General features: G+C 36.2%; 1 protein-coding gene across 4 annotated transcripts in view; it reads left to right on the top strand.

Annotated features, from left to right (window-relative positions):
- CA10 (carbonic anhydrase 10) overlaps positions 1-26117 on the top strand; it is a 639702-nt gene that overhangs the window by 286080 nt on the left and 327505 nt on the right. For all 4 annotated transcript variants that reach the window (XM_021067239.1, XM_021067240.1, XM_021067242.1 and 1 more), the window contains one exon: positions 15519-15661. In XM_021067239.1, the coding sequence (XP_020922898.1) occupies positions 15519-15661 (143 nt within the window). The remainder of the gene's footprint in view (positions 1-15518; positions 15662-26117) is intronic.

Raw genomic sequence — 26117 nt, 5'->3', positions numbered from 1 at the left:
AATTCCAGCTTTGGAGATCAGACTCAGACAGAAAGTTGAGGCTACCAATCTGGGGGAAAACTAGAATTGGTAGCACGGAGACAGTCTGGAGGGACTGGAGTCTAGAATATCCACATTTGAAGTTTTAAGCTGAGGAATCCCGGTCAAGCTTTGAGGCTAGATGCCATTGTTAGGAGGAGCTGGAGAGAAGGGATGGGCTCCACCACCATACCCTTAACCCACATGAACGCTCTCAGACTGCAAGACCCCAACAGCCCCAGCTCCAGGTTTTATCCTTGAGCAGTGGCTGCTTAGCAGCAGCTGTAGAGCAGCCCACAGCCCTTAAGAATACAGAAAAAGTGGAACAATGTAGGGAACCCTTTGAGCAGATGGAGGGAACACAGGAATAACTCAGTCCACACAGCCCCAACCAGCAGCCGGGCAGGAGAACACCAAAGTGACTGATGTAACAGTGCAGAAGTCTCAAGAGATCTCAGATGGCCCTTTGTGTGGGTGGAGAGCCTTGTTTTCCATAGGGGTAAGAAGGTGTTTTTGAAAAGAGTGTGGAGGTCCCAGAATTCAGCAAGAAGTGTCCTGAGCATCCAGAGACCTCCAGATTCCGTAGGACCCAGAGATATTTACTTCTGAAGTACAGTTGGACAGGATTCGGCAAGTCCCCTCTGGGATGGACATAGAGCCATAATCTCCCTAACAGGGTGGAGAAAGACACCTTGGAAATAGGGAAATCTCCTGGGTAAGCACAAGTGCCTTTCAGGTAGGTGCAGACTTGCAGTTGGCTTAGCACACAGATTGTGATTTTGGAAACAGCACAGAGGGCCTGGAATTCAGCAGGAAGTCTCCTGAGCTCCTGGAGACCTCTGAATTTCCTATGGGGCAGAAAAACTACTTCTGAAGCAGCTCAGAGGGCAGAATCCTGCAAGTGCCCCCTTGGGGAGGGTGTAGAGGTGCAATCTCCCTACAAGGGTGGAGAAAGTTAACTAGGAAACAGGGAAAGCTCCTGGGAGTTTACATGAGGGCTTCCAGGTGGAGTCAGACCTGCACTTGGCCTAGCACACAGATCATGATTTTGGAAACAGCAAGGAGGGCCCAGAATCTGCCAGGAGGTCTCCTGAGCTGCTGGGCCCCCCGATCACCTAGGTGCTAGAGAAAGCTATCTCTCAAGCAGCGCGGAGGGGCAGGATTCTGCAAGTGCCCCCTGGAAAGGGTATAGAGCCACAGCCTCCCTGCTGGGTGGAGGAAGTTACCTTGGAAAGATGGAAAGCCCTGGGAGTTCACAAGAGGCCTTCCAGTTGGGTACCGGCCTGCTATTGGCCTAGCACACAGAACATGGTTTTGGAAACAGCACAGAGGGCCCATCACATGCTCTAGATACACATGAGCCATTAACACCTCTGTGAACTTCAAGACAAGGCAACAACCACAACACCTATATACCTGTCATCAAGGGGACAATAAATATAGAAAGTTAAACATTATGCAACAGCAAAGAAATAACCTTCAGACAAAGGAACAAGACAAAAACACACAAAAACAACTAAATGAGGTGGAGATAGGTAATCTACTTGAAAAATAATTCAGAGCAGTGATAGTAAAGATGATCCAAGACCTTGGAAAAAAAGATGAAGACATATGGAGAAGTTATGAGAAATGTTTAACAAAGAGCTATAGGACCTAAAGAACAAGCAAACTATGGATAGCACAATATCTGAAATGAAGAATACACTAGAAGGAATCAACAGCAGAATAAATGAGGGAGAAGAATGAATAAGTGATGTAGAAGACAGAGTGGTGGAGATCACTGTCACAGCAACAAATAAAGAGAAAATAATGAAAATAACTGAGGAGAGCCTAAGAGATCTCTGGGACAACATTAAATGTACAAAAATTCACATCATAGGGTTCCAGAAAGAGAAGAGAGAGATAAAGGGCCAGAGAAAATACTTGAAGAGATTATAGCTGAAATTTTCCCTAATATTGGAAAGGAGAAGCTCACTCAAGCTGAGGAAGAACAGAGGATCCCACACATGAACCCAAATAGAAACCCAAATAGAAACATAGAGAGACACATACTAATCAAACTGACAAAAATGAAATACAAAGATAAAATGTTAAAGGCAATGAGGGAAAAGCAACAAATAACACACAAAGGAACCCTCATAAGGATAACAGCCTATCTTTCAGCAGAGACTCTGCAAGCTAGAAGGGAGTGGCAAGATATATTTAAGGTGATGAAGGGGAGGTACCAAGAATACTATACCCAGCAAGGCTTTCATTCAGATTTGAAGGAGAGATCAAAAGCTTTTCAGACAAACAAAAACTGAAAAAAACCAGCTCTACAACAACTTCTGATGGAACATCTCTAAGCAGAAAGGAAAAAGCCACAACTAGAAACGAGAAAATTTCAGAAGAGAAAAATCAGTGGTAAAGACAATGATAATATAAATGTAGAAAATCACCCATTGGCGAAAATGATTTCAAAACTAGCAGACATGAGAAGAGAAGAAGACAAATGCAGAACAGTGAAAACACATTAAAAAATAAGAGAACTATAAGCCAAAATAATGAGTACAGTAGAAACACAAATGAAAAAGGAAAGCAATCCAAACATGATACTAAATTTAGTCAGAAAATCACAAGAGAAGACAGCAAAAGAAAGGAAGGGGGAAAAAAAAGACCCAAAGTAACAATTCAAAGCAATTAACAAAATGGCAATAAATACATACTTATCCATAATTACACAGGATGTAAATGGATTACATACTCCAAGCAGAAGACACAGCCTGGCTGAGTGGATACAAAAACAAGACCCATATATATGCTGTTCACAAGAGACCCACTTCAGATCTAAGTACATATACAGACTGAAAGTGAGTGGCTGGAAGAAGATGTTACATGCAAATGGCAATCTAAGGAAAGCAGAAGTAGCAATACACACATCAGAAAAAAATAGACTTTAAAATAAAGAAAATCAGAGTTTCCATCGTGGCTCAGCGGAAATGAATGTGGCTAGCATCCATGAGGATGCAGGCTCAATCCTTGACCTTGCTCAGTGGGTTAAGGATTTGGCATTTCTGTGAGCTGTGGTGTAGTTTGAAGATGCAGCTTGGATCCCACATTGTTGTGGCTGTGGCATAGGCTGGCAACTACAGCTCCAATTTGACTCTAAGTCTGGGAATCTCCATATGCCTCAGGTGCAGCCCTAAAAAAGACAGAAAAAAGAAAAAAGAAAAAGAAAAAGGAAATCACAAGAGATGAAGAAGGTCACTAACTAATAATTAAAGAATCAAAGAAGAATAAATAAAAATTTTAAATATTTATGTCCCTAATATAGGAACATCTTAATATGTAAGGCAACTGTTGACAGCAATAAAAGGAGAAATCAACAGCAACACAATAATAGTGGGGGATTTTAAGACCCCACTTACATTAAGAGATAGATTACAAGGAAGTGTAGGCCTTAAATAATACTCTAGACCAGATAGATTTAACTGATATTTATAGAACATTCCATCCCAAAGCAACAGAATATACATTCTTATCAAGTGCACATGGAATGTTTTTCAGGATAGATCACATTTTGGGCCACAGATCAAGCCTTGGTAAATTTTAAAAAGTTGAAATTATCCCATGCATTTTCTCCAACCACAATGCTGTGAGGCTAGAAATCAACCACCAGGAAAAAAAAAAAAAAAAAAGCAAAAAACAAAACTCCTGGAAGCTAAACAATATGCTAAACAACATGCCACTGTGAACAACCAATGGATCATTGAGGAAATTAAAAGATACTTAAAGACAAATGACAAGAAACCTATGGCACAGAGTAAAAGCAGTTCTGAGAGGGAAGTTTATAGCAATCTTATCTCAAAAAAAGAAGAAAAAGCTCAAATAAAGAACCTAACCTTGTACCTAAAGCAATTAGAGAAGGAAGAATAGAAAAATCCCAAAATTAGCAGAAGAAAAAAAAATCATAAAGATTAGAGCAGAAATAAATGAAATAGAGAGAAAGAACACAATAGAGATCAATGAAACTGAAAGTTGGATCTTTGGAAAGATCAACAAAATTGATAAACCTTTAGCCAGACTCATCAAGGAAAAAAAAGGGGGGGGGAGAGGGCTCAAGTCAATAAAATTAGAAATGAAAAAGGAGAAACTACAGCTGGCTCCATAGAAATACAAAGGATCATAAAAGACTAATATAAGTAACCATATGCCAATAATATGGACAACCTAGAAGAAATGGACAGATTCTTACAAAGGTACAACCTCCCAAGATGGAATCAGGAAGAAATAGAAAGTATGAGCATACAAATCACAAGTGCTGAAATTGAATATGTGATTTAAAACCTTCCGAAAAACAAAATTCCAGGACCAGATGGCTACAAAGGTGAATTATATCAAACATTCAGAGAAGAGTTAACACCTATTCTTCTGAAACTCTTTCAAAAAATTGCAGAAGGCACACTCCCAAGCTTATTCTATGAGGCCACCATTGCTCTGATAGCAAAACCAGACAAAGAACCATAAAAAAAGGAAATTACAGACCAATATCACTGATGAACATAGATGCAAAAATCCTCAATAAAATTCTAGCAAACCAAATCCAAGTATATATTAAAAGGATCATACACCATGATCAAGTAGGATTTATCCCAGGAATGTAAGGATTCTTCAATATACACGAATAAACCACATCAACAAACTGAAGAATAAAAACCATGTGATTATCTCAATAGATGCAGAAAAGGCTTTTGACAAAATTCAACACCGTTTTTGATAAAAACCCTCCAGAGAGTGGTGATAAAGGGAAGCTACCTCAAATAATAAAAATCATATATTAAAAACCCACAGCTAACATCATTCTCAGTGTTGAAAAGTTGAAAACATTCCCACTAATATCAGGAACAAGACAATGATGTCCACTTTCACCACTATTATTCAACATAGTTTTGGAAGTTCTAACTTCAGCAATCAGAGAAGAAAAAAAAAATAAAAGGAATCCAAATTGGAAAAGTAAAACTATCATTGTTTGAAGATGACATGATACTAAGAAAACCCTAAAGACAGCACCAGAAAACTGTTAAGAACTCATCAATGAATTTGTCAATTTTGCAGGCTACAAAATTAATACACAGAAATCAATTGCATTTCTTTATTCTGCTAATGAAAGATCAGAAAAAGAAATCGGAGAAACCATCCCATTTACAATCTCATCAAAATGAATGAAATACCTAGATATAAACCTACCTAAAAACACAAAAGACATACACTCTGAAAATTATAATACGTTAATGAAAGAAATCCAAGATGACGCAAATAGATGGACAGATATACCATGCTTTTGGATTAGAAGAATCAGAACTGTCAAAATGACTTTACTACCCAAGGCAATCTAGAGATTCAATGCAATCCCTATCAAATTACCAAAGACGTTCTTCACAGAACTAGAACAGAATAATTTAAAATCTGTTTGAAAACAAAAGACACTGAATAGCCAAAGCAATACTGAAAAAGAAAAACAAAAATAGAGGAATTAGGCTTCCTGGCTTTAGACAATATTACAAAGCTACAGACTACAGTCATCAAAACAATATGGCACTGGCACAAAAAACAGAAATATAGACCAATGAAACAGGATAGAAAGCCTAGACATAAACCAAAGTTCCTAAGGGAAAATAATCTATGACAAAGCAGGACAGAACCTACAGGGTAAGAAAGATAGCCTCTTCAATAAATGGTTCTGGGAAACCTGGAAAGCTACATGTAAAAGAATGAAAGTAGGACACTATCTAACACTATATCCAAAAATAAACTCAAAATGTATTAAAGATCTGAATATAAGGCCAGATACTGTAAAACTCCTAGAGGAAAACATAGGCAGAATGCTCTTTGACGTAAATCACAGCAACATCTTGTTCGACCCACCTCCTATAATTACAATAAAGATACAAATAAGCAAATGGATGTAATCAAACTCAAAAGCTTTTGCATAGCAAAGAAACCATGTAAAAAAGTGAAAAGTCAACCCACAGAATGGGAGAAAATCTTTGCCAATGATTCAATAGATAAGGGCCCAATCTCCAAAATATACAAACAACTAATGCAACTCAACAAGAAAAAAAGAACAGCCCAACTAAAAATTGGGGAGAATACCTAAATAGACATTTCTCCAAAGAAGACATACAGCAAGCATATGAAAAAATGCTCAATATCACTAATTATTAGAGAAATGCAAATCAAAACTACAATGAGATACCACCTCACACCAGTCAGAATAGCCACCATTAAAAAGTCAACAATAGCAAATGCTAGAGAGGGTGTGAAGAAAAAGGTACTCTTCTCCTCTGTTGGTGGGAATGTAAATTTGTACAACCACTATGGAAAACAGTATAAAGGTGCCTCAGGAAACTTAAGAACAGATCTACCATATCATCCAGCAATTCCTTGCTGGGTATATATCCAGACAAAACTTCCATTGAAAAAGATACATGCACCCCTACGTTCATTGCAGCATTATTCACAATAGCCAAGACAGGAAAACAAGCTAAATGTCCATGACAGATGAATGGATTAAGAAGATGTGGTACATGTATACAATGGAATATTACTCATCCCCAAAAAGACAAACTAATGACATTTGCATCAACATGGATGGATCTAGAGACTCATATTAAGTAAAGTAAGCCAGAAAGAAGAAGACAAACACCACATGATATCGCTTGTTTGTGGAATCTAAAATATGGAACACATGATCCTATCTAAAAATAGCAAAAGATAAACAAACAAAATAAACAGAAATAGATCATGGCCAAGAAGAGCAGACTTGGGTTTCCAAGGGGGAGAGGGGAGGGAGTGGGATGAATGGGCATTTCAGGGACTTGGGGGATGCATACTGTTATTTTTGGAATGGATGAGCAATAGGATCCTACTGTACAGCACAGGAAAATGTGTGTGATTGGGTCACTTTGCTGTACAACGGAACTTTACTAAACATTGTAAATCAATGATACTTAAAATAAAAAATGCAGAAATCCTAAAAAAATAAAATATGTACATACCTTGACTAGACAGTATTACCTTTAGTAATCTTTCCTACTGAAATGAAAGCACTAGTATGGAAAAGGATATGTTTGAGGCTCTTTATTACAGCATTGATTTTCATGGTAAAATAAGATAGTAAAAACCTTAATGTCTCATTTAGGAAATGGTTGGAAAAGTAAGGCATATTCAAACTATGGAAGCTCTGTGGTCTTACACGTGAATATGTAGCTCTACAAAGGACTGGTATGGAGGACATTCATGGCATATTGTTTCTTGAAATAAAAAGTATTTTTATAAATACAACTTTATTTGTGTATATATTTGAGTGTGTTTGTATGAGCCTAGTGAAAGATGTTTAATAATATCCAATAAACTGTTCACACCAGTTACCTCTGGGGTGTGAGTAGAAGGAAGGAGAGTGAGATGATTACCTTTTGCCTCATATACTTGTGTATTGTTTCACATGTTACCACACATCCCTTACTTTGTTTCTTTTGTCTTTATGGTTGGTTATTTGTTTGTTTTAATGAACTGATCTGAAATTCTAGAACCTCTACTTCCTGGCCAAGTGACCTTATAAAGTCACATAACCTCTTTAAGTCTTATTATTTTCATCCAAAAATGACAATAATATTTCAGACTTGTGAGAAGGATTAAGCATGATATGTTAAGTTCCTAGCACAGAGCTTATTAGAGTGAGTGATCCACAAATGAAAATTTTCCTTTCCTTTCATTTCATCCTCAATATGTTTTCAGGGGTGAAAGCCAGTTACCATATTATTAGAATCTAACCCAAACAGAAGGATGGAGATGCTATAAAAACAAATAAAGTAAAATTATTTTCTTTGGAGATAAAACCACCCTGAATTAAAAAAAAAATCCTGGATGACTCTGCTCATTCTTTCCATGTATCCAGATGCAGTGTTATGGTCCAAGAAATAATTTCACATGACTCTTTAAAAGTATGAAATTGAGTGACAAATCCTATGACCTAGAATGCTTCTTGCTCTAAATTCAAGGTGGGTTTTGTGGAAGCATTCCATCCTCCCTTTCATCTCTGGAATGGTGGTGGAATCAGTGCTGGTGGCCACATCATTCCTCACCATCCCTTCAGGAGACTACTTCTCCAATTTTTATTGAATACTTGTTAAAGAAACGACAATATGCTAAACCATTTATAAATGATAGAAAAATGAAGTTTAAGCATGTTCTCAATCTTCTAAGCAACTCTGTGAAGTATCATCTTAAGTTTACCAATAGAAAAATGAAGTTTATAAAAGCTTAACCCCCTGCTGAATATTGCATGGTAATGACATGGTAGCTTATGGTCTTTCTCCTGTGATAATAACTATCCAAGTTGGGGAAGTCAGAAGAAATAGTGGTGTAACATCTCACTGCAAAATAGTTATTCAAATTACAGTGATAATTTATCTCAGCTTCTAGGAAAAATCTTGTCATTTAACTAGTGTGAAGACTTGTCTGGCTTGCAGCTTCTACTCATACTTCAGGCTGAGCTCAAATGTCTCTTGCTAGGAAGGCTGCCACTAGCTCTCGAGGAAAGGATCAGGGTCAGTTTACTCTCTGGTCTGCATTTAGAATTTAATATTTATTCATCTTAATTGAGATACTTATGTTTTATTATAATGTGATTTGTTAGTGTGTCTATGTTCCCACCATTAAAGGTGTCTATTGGAGTGGGAGTATATTAAAAATCTGGCTCATTAGAGATGTTCCATTAGTTTTTAGATGAATGCACAAATTAATGTGCATTAGGTAGAATATATGCAGCCCTTTAGAGGTCCCCAAGTGAGAGAATGGGGAGTCCTAGTTAGAAGTCCTCCACACAATGAGTCAAAATTCCAGCAATGGAAGAAGAATCCAGCACTAAAAGAGTTATTCAAAGCCAATTCCCTCCATGAAATAGATTTAAAATCAAAAAGGGGCCAAAAGTCTGTAGCAGTGGGTATTTTAAACATGCTTATTAATAATGGCTCAAAGTGGAGATTTATTACAGTTGAGGATAGGGAAAGGACAGTAAATCAGTTTTAGTGAGAAAAAGAGCAAGGGAAAGATAGGAGTTCTTATTTAAAATGTATCCATATGCTTTATAACCCTAAAGTAGAGATTGCTATATTGAAGTGGATGCCTTTATTTGTAGGACTGAATTTACTTATGCTAGTATTAATTTTCCCAAGTTTCATTTGCTTTCCTTTGGCCAAAAATTTGGGGACTTAGTTGATTGCTTGAGAGCAAGAAAAGATTGCCTTAGCTGAATCTCTGCATGAAAATATGAATGGTTACTTATAACACACTAGTTGGATCATAGGAAAATGCTATTTTATTGGCACATATGTTGAAGAGAATAGTTTTTAAAACATTCAATTAGTTGTGCCTTCCAGATAGAATTTAAACAGACCCAAAGCAATAGGATTAAATTTGCATAAAAACCCAACTGTTGCTTGGAAACCAATTCTTTTCCCACTCAAACTACTCCAAGGGTAATCAAGCTCGCTCTTGGCTATGTTCCAACCAATGCAGTTACATGCTTTTAATTCATAAATCAGACCATGGAAGTCCTTTGCCTCAAACTCTTAGTGGCTTTCTACTACATCGGAGTAAAATGCAAACTCCTTAGTGTAGTCTGTAGAGCCTTCTACAGAGACATCTAACCCTAATCTATCTGGCCAACCTCATCTCATCTCATTATTCTTCTCATCTGGCTCATCAAGTTCAAGTTAACTGGCTTCTTCTACATTCCTTGAACATAGCAGTCTCTTCTCTCCCAAGACCTGATGCTCTCCTCTGCCTTGAACCCCTCTCCCCTATCACTCTTTGTCCTTCCATGGTTTGCTAGATATCACTTCTAGAGAAATTATCTCTGACCATTCTACTTAGGTTACCTCCCCCATTCATGCTATATTCTATAATTCATTACTGTTTTAATTATTTCTATAGTATACCTACAAAAATTTCTAATTATGTAAGTATGCATATATAAACTTGAATATAAACAATATTTCCCATGTTCCCCACTAGACTACTAGACTTCAAGATCCATGAGAACAGGAAGCATAGCTGCTTTATTCATTACTAACTACTGAGAACTAAGGACAGTGAGAAGATCCTCAGTAAATTGAGGATCCCCAGTAAATATTTGCTGCATGAATTCTCAGTGTCAAGCCTAATGCCTGGCATATCATAGACTGTCAATAAACACTTTTTAATTGAGTTTGTCTTGTTCCCATAGGATTTATCAAGTCACCTAAATTGTATCAATTAATTCCAAGTGCCAACTCCCTGTCCACTATGCTGAGATGATAAATGACAATTCAGGACAAATGAATATAGACGATGCCTAAAAGTTCAGAATGACTTTGGACCATCTTCTCTAGGATAAAAAATGTCACCAAGGAAATTTTTCTCTCAGTATCAGAGTTGATCTCTTTAGTTCCTTCTTCTCTGGTACTATTTCTTATTTTGGTGGGAGCTTTTTTCAATTTATTTGGGAATTACCATGATATATTTTTTTTGGCCATGCCCATAGCATGTGGAAGTTCCCAGGCTGGGGATCAAACCTAAGCCACAGAAGTGACAATAACACCAGATCCATAACCGCTAGGCCACCAGGGAACTTCACCATGATGTTGACTAAACTTAAGCTTTTTGTTTCACTGGTTTTGAATAAACAGCTGATAGGTTTTGCTTGGAGTTTTCCAAGGCTCATGTTTTAAGCAACTGAAATCACGGTCATGGAGCATCTTTCATAGCTCACTAGACCTAGAGCCAAGAGACCATTTAGATTTGTTGTTTATGGTATCAATGACAGTATCGCCATGGGGAAATGTTTTGGCAAGAGGAAACATAGCTCTGGTGCAGCAGTTAAGTTCCATTGTTTATGCCTTGTGAAAATTAATTTGCAAAAATATCCAAGTTTTGAGTGTGTTCTAGTTTACATGTAAATTAAAAGATTGTGCAAAAAGGATTTTAAAGATGATGTCGTTCAAACATAATCAGAGTAAGTCTCACTCAATTTTACTTTATATTTACTTTTTTCTCAACAAGTTGTACCAGTCAAGCTAGAAAAAAAAAATACACTAGCTAAAAATCCATAGTAATTGATGCTCTAAAAAATGACAGAAAGTTTAAAATTTTTGAATTATTGGTACAACCATGAGATTTAAGAGGAAAGTAATTCAACAATGGTTCTCTATGTTTGTAAATAGAAGCAGTGACATAACATTTTATAAAGCCACTTCTGCTCCCAGGGGTGGCATGAGGTGTTTATAAACCCAAAGCCTCAAAAAATGTGGAGCATAGTTAATTATTAGAATCCTGGGTATAATTGAGAGTTTTGCACAAAACCGGAGGGAGAGTTTCTTACTCGATTTTGAAGCCCTTAGTTCATTTGTCCAGGCTTTCTCTGTAGGTAAAATCTACTGGCTCACTCCCATGTTCCAACAAGCAAGAGCACCTCATGCCTCTGTTTTCACAGCCTTCCACCTATATCATTTCTTTAGAAACTAGATTATAATGCATTTGTAGATCTATCTCTTGTTCTCTTGGCACATAAGGTTTCTGGACTAGTTTTGAGACCTTATTTATTGTCCCAACACATAACAGGAATTCTAAGAGCAGTGATGTCTTTCATCTGGACTAGAATCTGCTTAGTCAGCTCTTCATGAGCAGTCATCCCTATTAGGTATCCTTAGGGCCCTGCAGATGAGACCTAAACATATCCTCAGTTGCCTGAATTGAAGCCTTTTTCTACCAATCCATATTTGAATGGTTTTGTTTTTTTTTTAATCCTAATTTTCCAAAAAAAAAGGGGGGGGGAGTCCCATCGTGGCATGGCAGAAATGAATCTGAATAGGAACCATGAGTTTGCAGGATCAATCCCTGGTCTCACTGAGTGGGTTTAGGATCTGGCATTGCCATGAGCTGTGGTGTAGGTCACAGATATGGCTTGGATCTGGCATTGCTGTGGCTGTGGTGTAGGCCGGTAGCCTCAGCTCCGATTCGACCACTAGCCCGGGAACCTCCATATGCCACAGGTGTGGCCCTAAGAAGACAAAAGCCAAAAAAAAAAAATCCTAACTTTCTTTGGCATGATTGATATGTAAAGCAGTTTGATTTCAACTTTTGCACTTGAAATTTATTTTAACTGGAAAACAGGCACTAGTATTACTCTTGATTTATCAAGAAAGATATGGTAATAAGAGTCTTACAATGACAATGACAACAATTTAACTCTAAAACTAGAACTCTACTAATTAATTCGCTCATGTGTGGAGCCTGCTGGGGAAGAAGGAACTTAGAGCAGTGGAGGTGTATTAGCACTTGGAATCTTGAAACCTGGGTACTGGCACTTACTCTGTCCTTCCCTGCCTCTCCCTGGCTATGTAGCCTTGAGTTGAGGACTTTCTCTGCCTTCATGGTCTTAATTTCACATATTCATTAGATTAGATGATCTCTAAGTTGGTGTCTGTTTCTGAAATATGATTAATTTATGGCTGACTTAAAAATGAGCAATCTAGTGGTGAATAAACTTTGCCACCTCTTCAGGAGTGGAGTTAAAGGGGGACACAGCTGAGCAAAGAGTGTTTCTCAGTTATTCCTCAATTGACTAAGCAGGTGGCTAGAACCAAATATACAGGCCTCAGTAGTGAAGTGGGTATATAAAACCCCAAAATTGTTTGTCGTAAAGAATGACATGCCCAATAAAAGCAAAGCTGCCAGATGTTTGCATAAAGCTTTTGCTATTTGAGTTTTTGTGGGGATACTTTTGAGATGTGAAGTTTATCAGTAAAGCGCAGAAACATCTCCCTATCCATGTTACCCTATGATCGTAATCTTGCAATCCATTTATAGGTTTGGAATTATTTCTGTTAATAATTTAGAGAGTATCCAAAATGCAATATAGACCAGCTATTACTATGTTTATCATGCATCTGCCTTCCAGGGAAGATTCCCCTACCCAGGACACCATAGATGGCCTGATTGTCAAAGAAGTACTGTCTCACAGAGTTTTAAAGATTAAGGGGGCTGTATTAGTTTCCTATTGTGGATCTAACAAATAATCACCCTTAGTGACAACGCAAATTTATTATCTTAGAGTTCTGGAGGTGAGAGGTCTGAAATGAGTCCCATGGGGTTTAAATCAGTTTCAGCAGACTGGTGTTCCTTTTAGAGATTCTAGGGGAATAATCTCATGCTTTGTCTGAGACCACCTGCATTCCTTGACTTGTATCCCCTCTTCTATCTTCAAAGCCAGTATCTTTTGTCCACTCCAAAGGCTCCTTCCATTTTTAAATATTTTCTCTACATCTCTGACCCTCCTACACCTCCCTCTAAAAAAAGACCCCTGTACTGAGCCCAGATAACCCAGGATAATCTATTCATTTAAAGATTCCTTCCCAGTACATTCTACAAGGTAAAGTACCACATTCACAGATTCTGAAGTTAGGATGTGAACATCTTTGGGAGGGGTTGTTATTCAGCCCAAACAAATGCCCAAACAAGGCCCAAGAAATAAATGACTCTCTAAGGTTACACAGCTAATTTGTGGCAGTGCCCTCACTGTATCCTTGGCATCCTCACGTCTGCTATGTTTATGTGCATCACTGACAAGGAGAAGTAGAAGCATGCACTGGTAGAGGCTTTGTTTTTATAATAAACTTGAAATAATTGAGGAATGAATATAAAATTGCCAGTGATTTAATAAGAGCATTTTAGAGATGATAGAAGATTATACTTTTTAAAATACATTTTCAATGCAAGAGCTTCCTTAAGTATAATTTTTTGTTATGGTACTCTCTAAAGATAAAGTGACTTGCAATGATAAAATAGTTAAATAATGATGGGAAACAAAAGTGCCAGAAAAGCATATGTATATATTCTTTTTTCTATTCTTCCTTCCCCTCCTCCTCCTCATCTTTCTCCCAAAGTAATCCTGGCCATCGCTGCTATTTTGAAAATCAGTTACAACTGGAAAATCAGTTCAAACTTTTTAAGTTAGAGGGACTATCAGAGATGTATTGCCATGACTTAAACCAAATTAGCTATTTGCTATTATATTTCAAATGAAGCCCACCTTATGCTGGTGTTGAAACATTTTTCTAAGACTCTAGGGAATTATTTCTAGCTCTTCTCCCACTTCTGCCCAATAATTACCTGTAACAATTAAAAAGTTTGGATTTAGATGGAACTAGATGCACCACCTAGCCCAGTGATTCTCTCTATTAAATAGGATCTTTGGCAAATATTTGCCATACACCTGTCTTGCATCAATTTTCTCCATCCATGACATGGGAAGGAATGATGGCTGTTGTTAATTAAAGGTGGTATTAAGTTTGAGTTGCTAATGGGACAAGTACATTTGATAGGGTCGTAACTTTATTGTTAGGCTCATCTTGTCTAGAAATCACTCCTTGTTTCCACATCCACTGCTGCAGCATTTGGTGCCCCTCATTTACAGTTCCATCACACACTTGAGTTAAGCATATCCTGTACTCACCCCCAGTGTGGTAATTGTTCTTACATGTATCTTACTTCCTCAAAATTCAACCTAAACTAGAACTAGACATGCAATAGAAGCTCACTGTACTGCTGATGGGTGCTGTGGTTTTGTACAATGATCATATCAGGGGCATATAGAGGACACATGAATCCAAAGCTTCAATAAGAATACTAAGGGGGCAGAAAAATGTTGAAGATATAGTTTCTGGTCTTCAATGTTCAAAAATTTGTAGGTTAACTCTCCTACTCCTCTAATTTCTTAAACAGAAGAAAATAGGACTGGAAATTGCCCCCCCAGATTTATTTTTATTATTTTTTAATGTGACACTATGAAGATGTATAGATGATTTCCCTTTGGATATTTGTATTTGGCATTCAATGTCATTTTTTTCCTGCTTATCAATAAACACATTCTTCAGCCACTAGTACATTAAGTCAATCTGTCAAGCTCCTGTCTTGCATTGGTTGGGAGTCATAAAATAATTCACTCCATCAGTTTGGTCCTGACAACACCCAGAATAATACCTTATATGTGTTGAATGCTACTTTCTTTGAAAAGTTTATAATACTTTCTATCTAGAACAAGGTTGATTCCCATATCATTCTTGATAAACAAAAAAGCAAAGCATTAACTCAGGAGTTGATAAATATTTAGTGCACTTCAATGTGAAAAAATAATGTATCCTGACTATGCCCATTAAGGCATTAATGCTAACTGTACCCATCAACAAGGCCATGGGATGAATGGGTCTGAAATAAGAAAATCTGACCTTAAGATATCATGAGGGTATGAGAAACTGACCAAGATTCAGGCCAGGAAATTCCTGTAGTGACACTCTGGGATCTCTACAGGTGGGAAACTCTGGAAGGCTCTCTGATTTTATGACTTTTGTGCCATAACTCTTTTTACAGTCTTTTACCCGCCTTCCACCCAGGCTGATTATACAATTTCTTTTTGTTTCTAGTTCCTTCTTTCTGGGGATTGGTGAACTCAGCTTGGAATCTTTGCTCTGTGGGGAAACGACAGTCACCAGTCAACATAGAGACCAGTCACATGATCTTTGATCCCTTTCTGACGCCTCTTCGCATCAACACTGGGGGCAGGAAGGTAAGCAGCCATGTTGCTTCCCTTGTGGAGCTGAAGACAAGGCGAGATGCTGGTTCTGAAAGCCAGTCTTCAATCCTCAATTTCTGTGATGAGTTTGTCTTTCCACCCAGGAGTATTATCACACCCTTTAGGCCTACTGCCAACAAATATAATTACTTCTAAATTGTGCTTTTTCTCCCTACCTAGTCAAACCCTTGTGCTTCTAATTACTTTGTACTCCCTGGAGGTTGTCAGAGCCTACCTGGCTCCCTTGGTAGCCTAAGAAGGTCAGGAAATGGTGTTGCCTCTCCTGCACATCAAGCTGGGAAAATTCTTCCTCTCAGAAATCTTTTTACTGAGGCTTCTCTTAACCTCAACAAAGTGAAACAATTTTTTTTTAAAGTAAAATCAGACATTTGTCATTCTGGAAGGAAAAATAAAAATCAACTTGGTGATTTATAAGAAAATCAATAATTAATCTTACAGCTTGCTGGCAAAGAATCTTAGCTTCTGCACATAAATGCTGCACCATGCTTTCTGATTCTCACACCAACATCCCCTCTTCCCTCTCCTCCCACCCATGACAAGACTCCCCTTAATTTGTGTAAGACCATAATGTCCATAAGATCTTCTCATCCCTGGAATGTAGCTGGTTTATTTCTATTTGACTACCTTTTACTGTTGAGTAGATTACTGAAATTGTGTTTGAAGGTGATTTAGCTGTTGTGAACTCAAGAGGAATGGAAAATCATTTGTGTGTATGAAACCAGGGTTAAAATTATGGATAACTTTTGCTACTGCTGGCAGATGATTCTCCAAGGTTTGGGCTCTTTGGGCTCTGCTTTCTACTCTGCTTGTACAGCCTGTTCACCTTAATTACCACAAGTTTGTAAGTAATCATTTTTCATTCTGATATATTGGAATTTTTCTTATCACATAGTTTTCACCAAAAAAAAGGGAAATTAAATGACTCATCAAAGTGTTGTTAGTGACTTTGGCACAGGTCACAAGGCAGTTTTTGAAGGACCATGCATGTGATTGAGGCTATTTAGCTAAGTACTATTTGTGTGCTGTTTTAAATATGAAATGGGAAGCATTTTTGTAAAATGTTTCTCTTGTAGTTTATTTCCCTGATTCTACAGAAAACTAATCTAATTTAATTATTGTTCCACTTGCAGCTTTACTTTTACAAACACTAAATGGATTTTGATGTGTTCTACATCTCTCTCTCTCTAAAAGTTTGAATCATTCAAGTCAAGTCATGACCACGTATAGGTTCACTGACCAGTATTCAAGAAGGGCAAGTTGCAGTTTTGAGTGTTTAATCATTGTTTCTTTCTTCGGAAGGTGATGAAGGGAATAACTGTTATTCCAGGCAAAGGGAAAAATGAAAAAAGTAAAAAAACAAAAACAAAACCAACCAACCAAACAAACAAAAAAACACTCCCGTGCAAATAAAGCAGAACAGGAATTGGTATCTGAATTCCAGAAATTACCTGAAAGAAGGCCAGCAAGGCTAAAGCATGGAGACCAAAGAGGAGGTGGTGGGAGATAAGGATGAAAAAGAAAGACAGGGGCCAAATCCTGAGACCATATTAGGAACTGGATTTTTTTCGTAAGAATATGATAAGGATTTGAAGCATTTTAAAGTAAAGGAAAAGTAGCAAGCAAACACAAATGATGGATATACAAATTTCATTTTCCATCAGGCAATTTTAGAGGAAAACCTTTATGTGAAAAAAATTAAAAAAAAACAAAAACAAACAAAACTAGTTCACGATGGCTTCCTTCTAAAATTTATTGGGAAAGAAGAGAATGTGAAATGGTCTAGAGTTAAAAATTACTCAAAAGTTTTATTCTCCTTTGGTGTTTTTTGTTATTATATGATTAAGAAAATACTTTCAATTCAGTGAAGTGTACCTGATCCAAATCAATTTTCAAATTCATTGAAGTTTGGAATTTTGGAAACATTTACTTTGGCAGTGTAAATATTTATATCTGGTATGACTTGTTTTGTCAGCTGTTTGAAGAGCTGAGAACTGTCTGAAGGTTTCCTTTGTATTTGTAAAGGTGGAAAATAAAATATAGATGGTAATAAGATAAACTAACTGGTAATGAAATGCCTAAACTTGATAGACAATAGTTAAATCATGTTTGCAGTCTTTTTAAAGGTGATCTTTAATGAGTTGGAGACTTACTTTGTAAGTAAGGATTCTTTTTTTTAATTTATTATAGTTGATTTACAATGTTCTATCAATTTCTCCTGCATAGCAAAGTTACCTAGTTACACATATAAATACATTATTTTTTTCATATTATCTTCCGTCATGTTCCACCATCACAAATGATTGGATATAGTTCCCTGTGCTATGCAGTATGACCTCATTGCTTATCCACTCCAAATGCAATAGTTTGCACCTACTAACCCCAAACTCCCAGTCTATTCTACACCCTCCCACTCCCCCTTGGCAACCACAAGTTTTTTCTCAAATCACTAGCTCTAAACTTAGTTTTTCCTTGAATAAAAGTGTATCCACCTCAAAAGATTTTAAAAACACCCCTGCAAAACTGGGAAGTTTTGTAGAATTTGGACAAGTCACCATATTTTTTATATTGAGCTGCATGAGCTGTTATCTATTTGGGAGATTATCCCTTATTAGACACTTTGTTTGCAAATATTTTCTCTGTGTTGTTTTTTTAATATTTGTTTATGCTTTTCTTTGATGGTCAAAGGCTTGTAAGTTAATTGGGGTCCAACTTGTTTATTTTTCTTTTTATTTTCATTACTGTAGGAGGTAGATTCAAAAAGGTTTTGCTGAAATTTATGTCAAAGAATATTCTGCCTATGTTTTCCTCTTAAGAGTTTTATAGTATCTGCCATTACATTTAGGCTTTTAATCCATTTTGAGTTTATTTTTGTGTATGATATCATATTCATTCTTTTATATGTGGCTGTCCAGTTTCCCAGCAACATTTATTGAAGAGACTATCTTCTCCATTGTATATTCTTGCCTCCTTTGCCATAGTTTAGTGACGGTATGTATGTGGGTTTGTTTATTTTGAGGCTTCCTCTCCTGTTCTACTGATCTGTATGTTTGGTTTTGTGCCAGAACCCTACTATTTTGATAATTATACCTATGTAGTATAGTCTGAGGTCAGGGATCCTGACCCTCCAGCCCCGTTTTTCTTTCTCAGTATTGCATTGGCTATTTGGGATCTTTTGTGTTTCCATACAGATTTGTTTTTTTTTTTTCTATTTCTGTGAAAAATGCCATTAGTAATTTTATAGGAATTGCACTGAATCTGTAAATTGCCTTGGATTGTATAGTCATTTTTATGTTGATACTTCCAGTCCAGGAACATGGTATATCTCCCCATCTGTTTGTATCATCTTCTGTTACTTTCATCAGTGTTTTCAGAGTTTTCAGAGTACAGGTCTTTTACCTCCTTAAGTAGGTTTATTCCAAGGTATTTTATTCTTTTTGATATCATGATAAATAGGATTGTTTCCTTAATTTCTTTGTCTGATCTTTTGTTGTTAGTATACAGAAATGCAAGAGATTTGTGTGTTTTAATTTTATACCCTGCAAGTTTACTGAATTAATTGATGAGCTCTGGGTGTTTTCAGGTAGCATCTTTCAGTTATCTATGTATAGTATTATATCATCTAAAAATAGTGACAGTTTTACTTCTTCTTTTCCACTTTGGATTCCATTTATTTCTTATTCTCCTCTTATTGCCATGACTAGGACATCCAAAACTATTTTGACTAATAGTGGCATGAGTGAATATACCTGTCTTGTTCCTGATCTTAGAGGAAATGCTTTCAGCTTTGAGAATGATGTTAGTTGTGGTTTATTTAGAAATAAACACAGAGAATAGGCAAAATGAGGAGGCAGAAAAACTTCTACCAAAAAAAGAACAAGACAAAACTTCAGGAAAAAAAAATTAAACAAAATGGAGATAAGCTAGGTATCCGATAAAGAGTTCATGGCAATTATAATCCAGATGCTCAGTGAACTCTGGACATAATGGATTACCACAGTGAAAAGTGTAAAAGAGTTAGAAGATATAAATAATAACCAAAAAAAAATCTGAAGAATACAATTAATATTTTAAAATACTCTAGAAGGAATCACAGTGGATTAAATGATGTAGAGGAATGGATCAGTTAACTGGAAAATAGAAGTAGGAATCACTCTAGCTGAACAGAAAAGAGCAAAAAAATTATGGAATGAAGATACTTTAAGATACCTCTAAAACAACAACAAGCACACTAATATTCACATTGTAGAAGTCCCAGAGGAGAAGAAAGAAAACTACAGAGAACTTATTTGAAACATGATTATTGGATTAAGAAGATGTGGTATATATACCCAATGGAATACTACTCAGCCATAAAAATGAACAAAATAATGCCATTTGCAGCAACATGGATGGAACTAGAGACTCTCATACTAAGTGAAGTAAGTCAGAAAGAGAAAGACAAATACCATATGTTATCACTTATATCTGGAATCTAATATGTAGCACAAATTAACCTTTCCACAGAAAAGAAAATCAGGGATATGGAGAACAGACTTGTTGCCATGGGAGAGGGGGTGGGAGTGGGATGGATTGGGAATTTGTGGTTAATAGATGCAAACTATTGCCTTTGGAATGAATAAGCAATGAGATCCTGCTTATAGCACTGGGAACTATATCTAGTCACTTATGATGTAGCTTGATAATGTGAGAAAAATGATTTTATACCTGTATGTGTAATTGGGTCACCTTTCTGTACAGTAGAAAATTGACAGGACACTGTAAATCAGTTATAATGGAAAAAATAAAAATCATTTTAAATGGAAAAAAAAAGACATGATAGAGGAAAACTTCCCAAGACAATAGACATCCAGTTTCAAAGATGGCACTGAGATTACCAAAGAAGATGAATCCAAAGAGGGCCACACCAAGTCATTATAATTAAAGTAGCAAAAATTAAGAGAAAGAGAGAAGACTAAGAACAACAAGTAAAAATCAACTAGTTACATACAAGGTACCTCCCATAAGTTTACCTGCTGACTTCTCAGCAGAAACTTTGCAGGGCAGATTGGAATTGCACAATGCATCCAAAGTGAGATCAATAAAAAACCTAGAGCCAATAATACCGAGCAAGACTATCATTTAGAGTTGAAGAACGTAATGAGTTTTGGAGACAAGAAACACTAAAAGAGTTCAGCATCACTAACTGGTTTTACAAGAAATACTAAAGGGACTTACCTAAGTGGAAAAGAAAAGGTCACAACTGGACATATGAAGTTACAAAAGGAAAAATCTCATTGGTAAAGGCAAATATGCAGTAACGGTAATTGATCAACAAAAAAAGAACTACAAGAGAAAACCCCCCGAAAATTAACAAAATGGAGATAAATACATACATAACAATATAATAAGGGTTATATATGAGGAGCTCACAGCTAACATCTTTAATTGTTAAAAGCTGAAAACATTTCCTTTAATATCTGGAACAACACAAGGATGAGCTCTCTGACCACTTTTATTTAACATAGTACTGGAAGTTCTAGCCACAGCAGTCAGACAAGAAAAATAAATAAGGAAACCAAATTGGAAAGGAAGAAGTAAAATTGTCACTGTTTGCAGTTGACATGACATGTATAGATAATCCTAAAGACACCAACAAAAAAGTATAACTAATAAATTAATTAATAATCTTCCAAGATAAACAATATACAGAAATCTGTTGTGTTTTATACACTAACAACAAACCATCAAAAAGAGAAATTAAGAAAATGGGATTTATAATTACATCAAAAAATAAAATACCTAAGAATAAAAATAACCAAGGAATATTCAAAACACTGTAAGACCTTGACGAAATTGACTGAAGATAGGACAAACAAATGGAAGAATCATGTCCATGGATTGGAAGAAACAGTGTGGTCATAGTGACTATACTACCTAAGTAATCTACAGATTTAATGCAATCTCTATCAAAATCCCAATGGCATTTTTCATAGAACAAGAACAAATAACTAATTATTAAATCTGTATGGAAACAGAAAATATCTTGAATACCAAAACAATCTTTAGAAAGAACAGAGCAGGAGGTTTCACACTCCCTGATTTCAACCTATTCTACAAAACTACAGTAAGTAAAGTGTAGTTCTGGCACAAAAACAGGAATATAGGTGAATAGAATAGAGAGCCCAGAAATAAACCCACCCACCTATAGTCAATTAATCTATAACAAAGAAGGCAAAATATACAGTGGAGTAAAGATAGCCCCTTCACTAAATGATGTTGGGAAAACAAAAGAATCAGAGTAGACTACTTTCTTATACCAAATACAATAGCAAACTAAAAATGGATTAAAGATCTAAACAAGACCAGAAAGCATAAATCTCCTAAAAGAAACAAGGCAGTATATACTCTTCAGCATTGACCTTAGCAATGCTTTTTGGATATATCTCCTTAGGGAAAGGAAACAAAAGCAAAAATAAACAAATGGGACTACATAAAACTAAAAAAATTTTGCATAGTGAAGAAAACTCTTAACAAAACAAAAAGACTGCCTGCTAAATGAGTGAAGATATTTGTATGTGACATATCTGATTAAGGTTAATACCCATAATATACAAAGAACTGATAGAACTCAACATCAAAAAAATCAACAATTTGATTTAAATAAAATGGACAGAGGACCTGAATAGACATTTTCCCTAAGATGTGCAGATGGTCAATAGACATATGAAAAGATGCTCAGCATCACTAATAATTGGGGATATGCCAACCAAAACCACAATTCCACTTCTGGGTATTTTTCCAAAGTAAACCAAAATACTAAGTTGAAAGATATATGCATCTGTATGTTCAATTGGAGCATTATTTTAAATAACCAAGATATTGAAGCAACCTAAATGTTCATCTACTGATGTGTGGATAAAGAAAATATAGTATATATATATACAATGGAAAGTCATAAAAAAGAAAATGAAATCTTGCCACTTGCAACAACACTGAAGGACCTGGAGGATATTATGCTCGGTGAAATAAGTTAGACAAAGACAACAACCATGCAATTTCACTTACATGTCGAATCTAAAGAGAAAACAAATGAACAAACATAACAAAGCAAAACAAACTTGTAGATACAGATAGCAAATTGTTAGTTACCAGAAAACAATCAGGTGTGAAATAGGTGAGGGAGATTCAAGGTACAAAGTTTCAGTTACAACACGTGTGTAGCCAGGGAAGTATAGTCACTTATATTTTAATATCTTTGTGTGGTGACCAATGGTAAGTAGACATAATGTGTGATCGTTTTTTAACGGATTGAAATATCAAATCAATATGTTAAGTCATTGAAAAGAAACCTATGCAGACACTGGGAGAAAAACACATCAAAATGCTAATGATGTTTGTCTCTGGGGGATGTGGAGTACAGGTGATATTTACTTTTTCTTTATGCTTTTATGTATTTTGTATTGTTTGTAATGAACATGCATTGCTTGAAAAATTAGAAAGAAAAAAACATTAAAATATTAAAAATGAAAATATAGATATGCAGAAATTAAATGGTATTTATGGATTTAAATAACTGCCTTGGAGAAAATATGGAATAAGGAAGCAGGAAAATGATTAATTGTCAAATCAGACATATTGACATTAATTTTTAATAAGGTTAAGAAGTTGGGGTTTTCTGAACCCGGCTTTATGAGGGTGCTAGAATACAAGTTAGCATGGAAAAGTAGGTATAAGGAAATATTATTTGCAGGAGGGTCATTTAAATATTTAGATATTCTTGCTCCATATGTGGAAGATTGAAGAGAATATAAAGATATATCCATTTGGTCATCTAAATATGTTGTGGTGCTTATTTTTATTGGATTACTAATATTAAACTTTCATAGATAAGTATACTTGTTTGGAACCCATTAGCTGTTTTTAAATACCATGGGTCTTTTCACACTGAAGCTCCAGTATGGAAATTGCATGTATAGATTTATAAATAGTTGTGGATAGAGTAGCTATTTTAAAGCTAATAAAGAAGGAAATGTAATTCTTATGCATATATATTTTGTAGTTTGGTAAATTTCTAGAAGGACACAATAAAACTCTGGGAGAATTCCAACCAACAGGTAAAACTCTGGAAGAAAGTGGATGTGTTATCTTAGAAAATATGGTAGTCAAGTTTTAAATAAAAGCCAAGGACTATCAAACATTAATCCTAATCCTTCATGAGGCAGAGTTTTGAAATATCATGCCAGAAATAGATATAATATCATTGCCTCATGGAAGATAATTCTAGAGGATTGGAAAGCTCTTAAAAGTTAAATTATGGTAATGCAATTACAAATGATGATATGAGAAAAGGAACTGCTAGTAGCTAAAGATAAAGATGTGGCTGCACAAGGAGTTTTACAAGAAATATTTTAAAATCACATATAAGAGATATGGGAGAAAGGGCTTATAGCCAAGGGGAAGGACAAAAAAAGAAATAATTTATTAAAATATTTTCAGAGAGAATTGAGACTTGCAGAATGAGAGGGTCTTTTAAAATCATGGTTAGAGGAGTTCCCATCATGGCGCAGTGGTTAACAAATCTGAGTAGGAACCATGAGGTTGCGGGTTAGGTCCCTGCCCTTGCTCAGTGGGTTAACGATCCTGCGTTGCTGTGAGCTGTGGTGTAGGTTGCAGACGCAGCTTGGATCTCGCGTTGCTGTGGCTCTGGCGAAGGCCGGCGGCTACAGCTCCGATTCGACCCCTAGCCTGGGAACCTCTATATGCCACAAAAGCGGCCCAAAGAAATATCAAAAAAATAAATAAATAAAATAAATAAAAATAAATAAATAAATAAAATCATGGTTAGAGGAAGTGGGACTATTAAGACAGTGTATACTCCATTTGGGGAAGGATAGGTGTCCATAAATGTTCTGCTTTGGTTGGAATTTTAGATTTGCCACTGGGCATCTAGATACAAAAGGTCTAACCTCTCTAAACTTATTTCCTCATTTTTAAAAAGGGGATCATAATAGCACTCAACTCACAGGATTGTGGTACTAGTACTTTCTTGAAACGATGCACTTATTAGTCAGGTGAATGCAATTAACCTAGTGATTGGCAAAGAAGAAAATGCTCCACATTTGCTCTCTATTGTCTTAATCCACTCAGGCTACTATAACAAACTACCACAGCCTGGGGAGCTTATAATGAATGGAAAATTTTGGAGGCTGGAAATCCAAGACTGGGATGATTGCATTCTGAAGAGGGCCCTCTTCTTGATTCATAGCTGGTGGCTTCTTGTTGTATACTCATATGGTGGGAAGGGCTAAGGAGCTTTGGAGCTCTGTGGGGCCTCTTTTATAAGGATACTAGTCCCAATCAAGAAGCTCTCTACCCTATGACCTTACCATCTTCTTAAAGCCCTACCTTCTAATAACACCACTTTGGGGATTAGGATTTCAATATATGAATTTGGGGTGACAGAGGAAGGGGAGACCAGCATTCAGATCATAGCAGCAGTGTTACCATCAGAGATGCTGTTGCTGTTAATGAGAAAACACTTAACTTCCAATTGAATTTCTCTGTCAAAGAGATTAATAATCACTTTGGAATAGGTAATATATGCTGAGAGGTAAAGTGATTACAATTCTTTGGATGACAGAACTAGAACTCAGAACCACCTTGCCAGTATCCTCAACCCAAAAGGTTGAATTTCAGAAAACATAAAGGTAAAGCTTCCCTGCCAGGTATATATTTATAAAATGCCGCACAGATGCAGGCTGGGCTAGTCTTGTTATAAAATCACCACACATGAAAAAGCAGAGGAGGTTAATGGATGATGTTTTCAGTATAAGTAACTAACACAGGGAAGATGTCAAGAGACAAATTCAGCCTAACCGTATATTACTTAAAATACTATGACCATATAAGTGAGGTCATTTTCCTGCAACAGGAAGATAATATCTGGGAATAGTCGATACTGATATTTAGATTAATTAATAGAAAAGACATCAACAAATGAAGTACAGAGAATAAAGTGGTGAAGAGAAGACTCAAATGTTCTATGTTCAATATTATCTGTCTGAAAGAAAAAATATTTTAAGGTGTAATACAGGTGCTTTCTAGTTATACTTGTCCTGTGCAGCCTCAGACACAGAGAACTAGCCCTGGTGTTTGGAAGTGGCTTGGATTAGACTTCAATTCAAAATAAAAATTCAAGATGTGTGAAAAATGAATGACCTCCATGTGTTTGGTTGAGAATCCCATCACAAAAAAAGCATTCTGGCAGGCACTAAATCACTTGAGACTGTAGAATAAGCTCAAGCATCAAACAAGATCCTTGACTTGCTAGGACTCCTTTCCAATATAGAAACTAATTGATTCTATGTTAGTAGTGATTAGATAGGACACATGGAATATATTTGAGGCTGACCCTGAAATAAGGATTTAACTAGGATGTAAACCTTTCTAA

Source organism: Sus scrofa, chromosome 12 (assembly GCF_000003025.6).
Source record: "Sus scrofa isolate TJ Tabasco breed Duroc chromosome 12, Sscrofa11.1, whole genome shotgun sequence".
Taxonomy (NCBI): Eukaryota; Metazoa; Chordata; class Mammalia; order Artiodactyla; family Suidae; genus Sus; species Sus scrofa.
The sequence above is the reverse complement of the archived record's forward strand: the minus strand, read 5'-3'. Positions and strand labels throughout refer to the sequence as shown.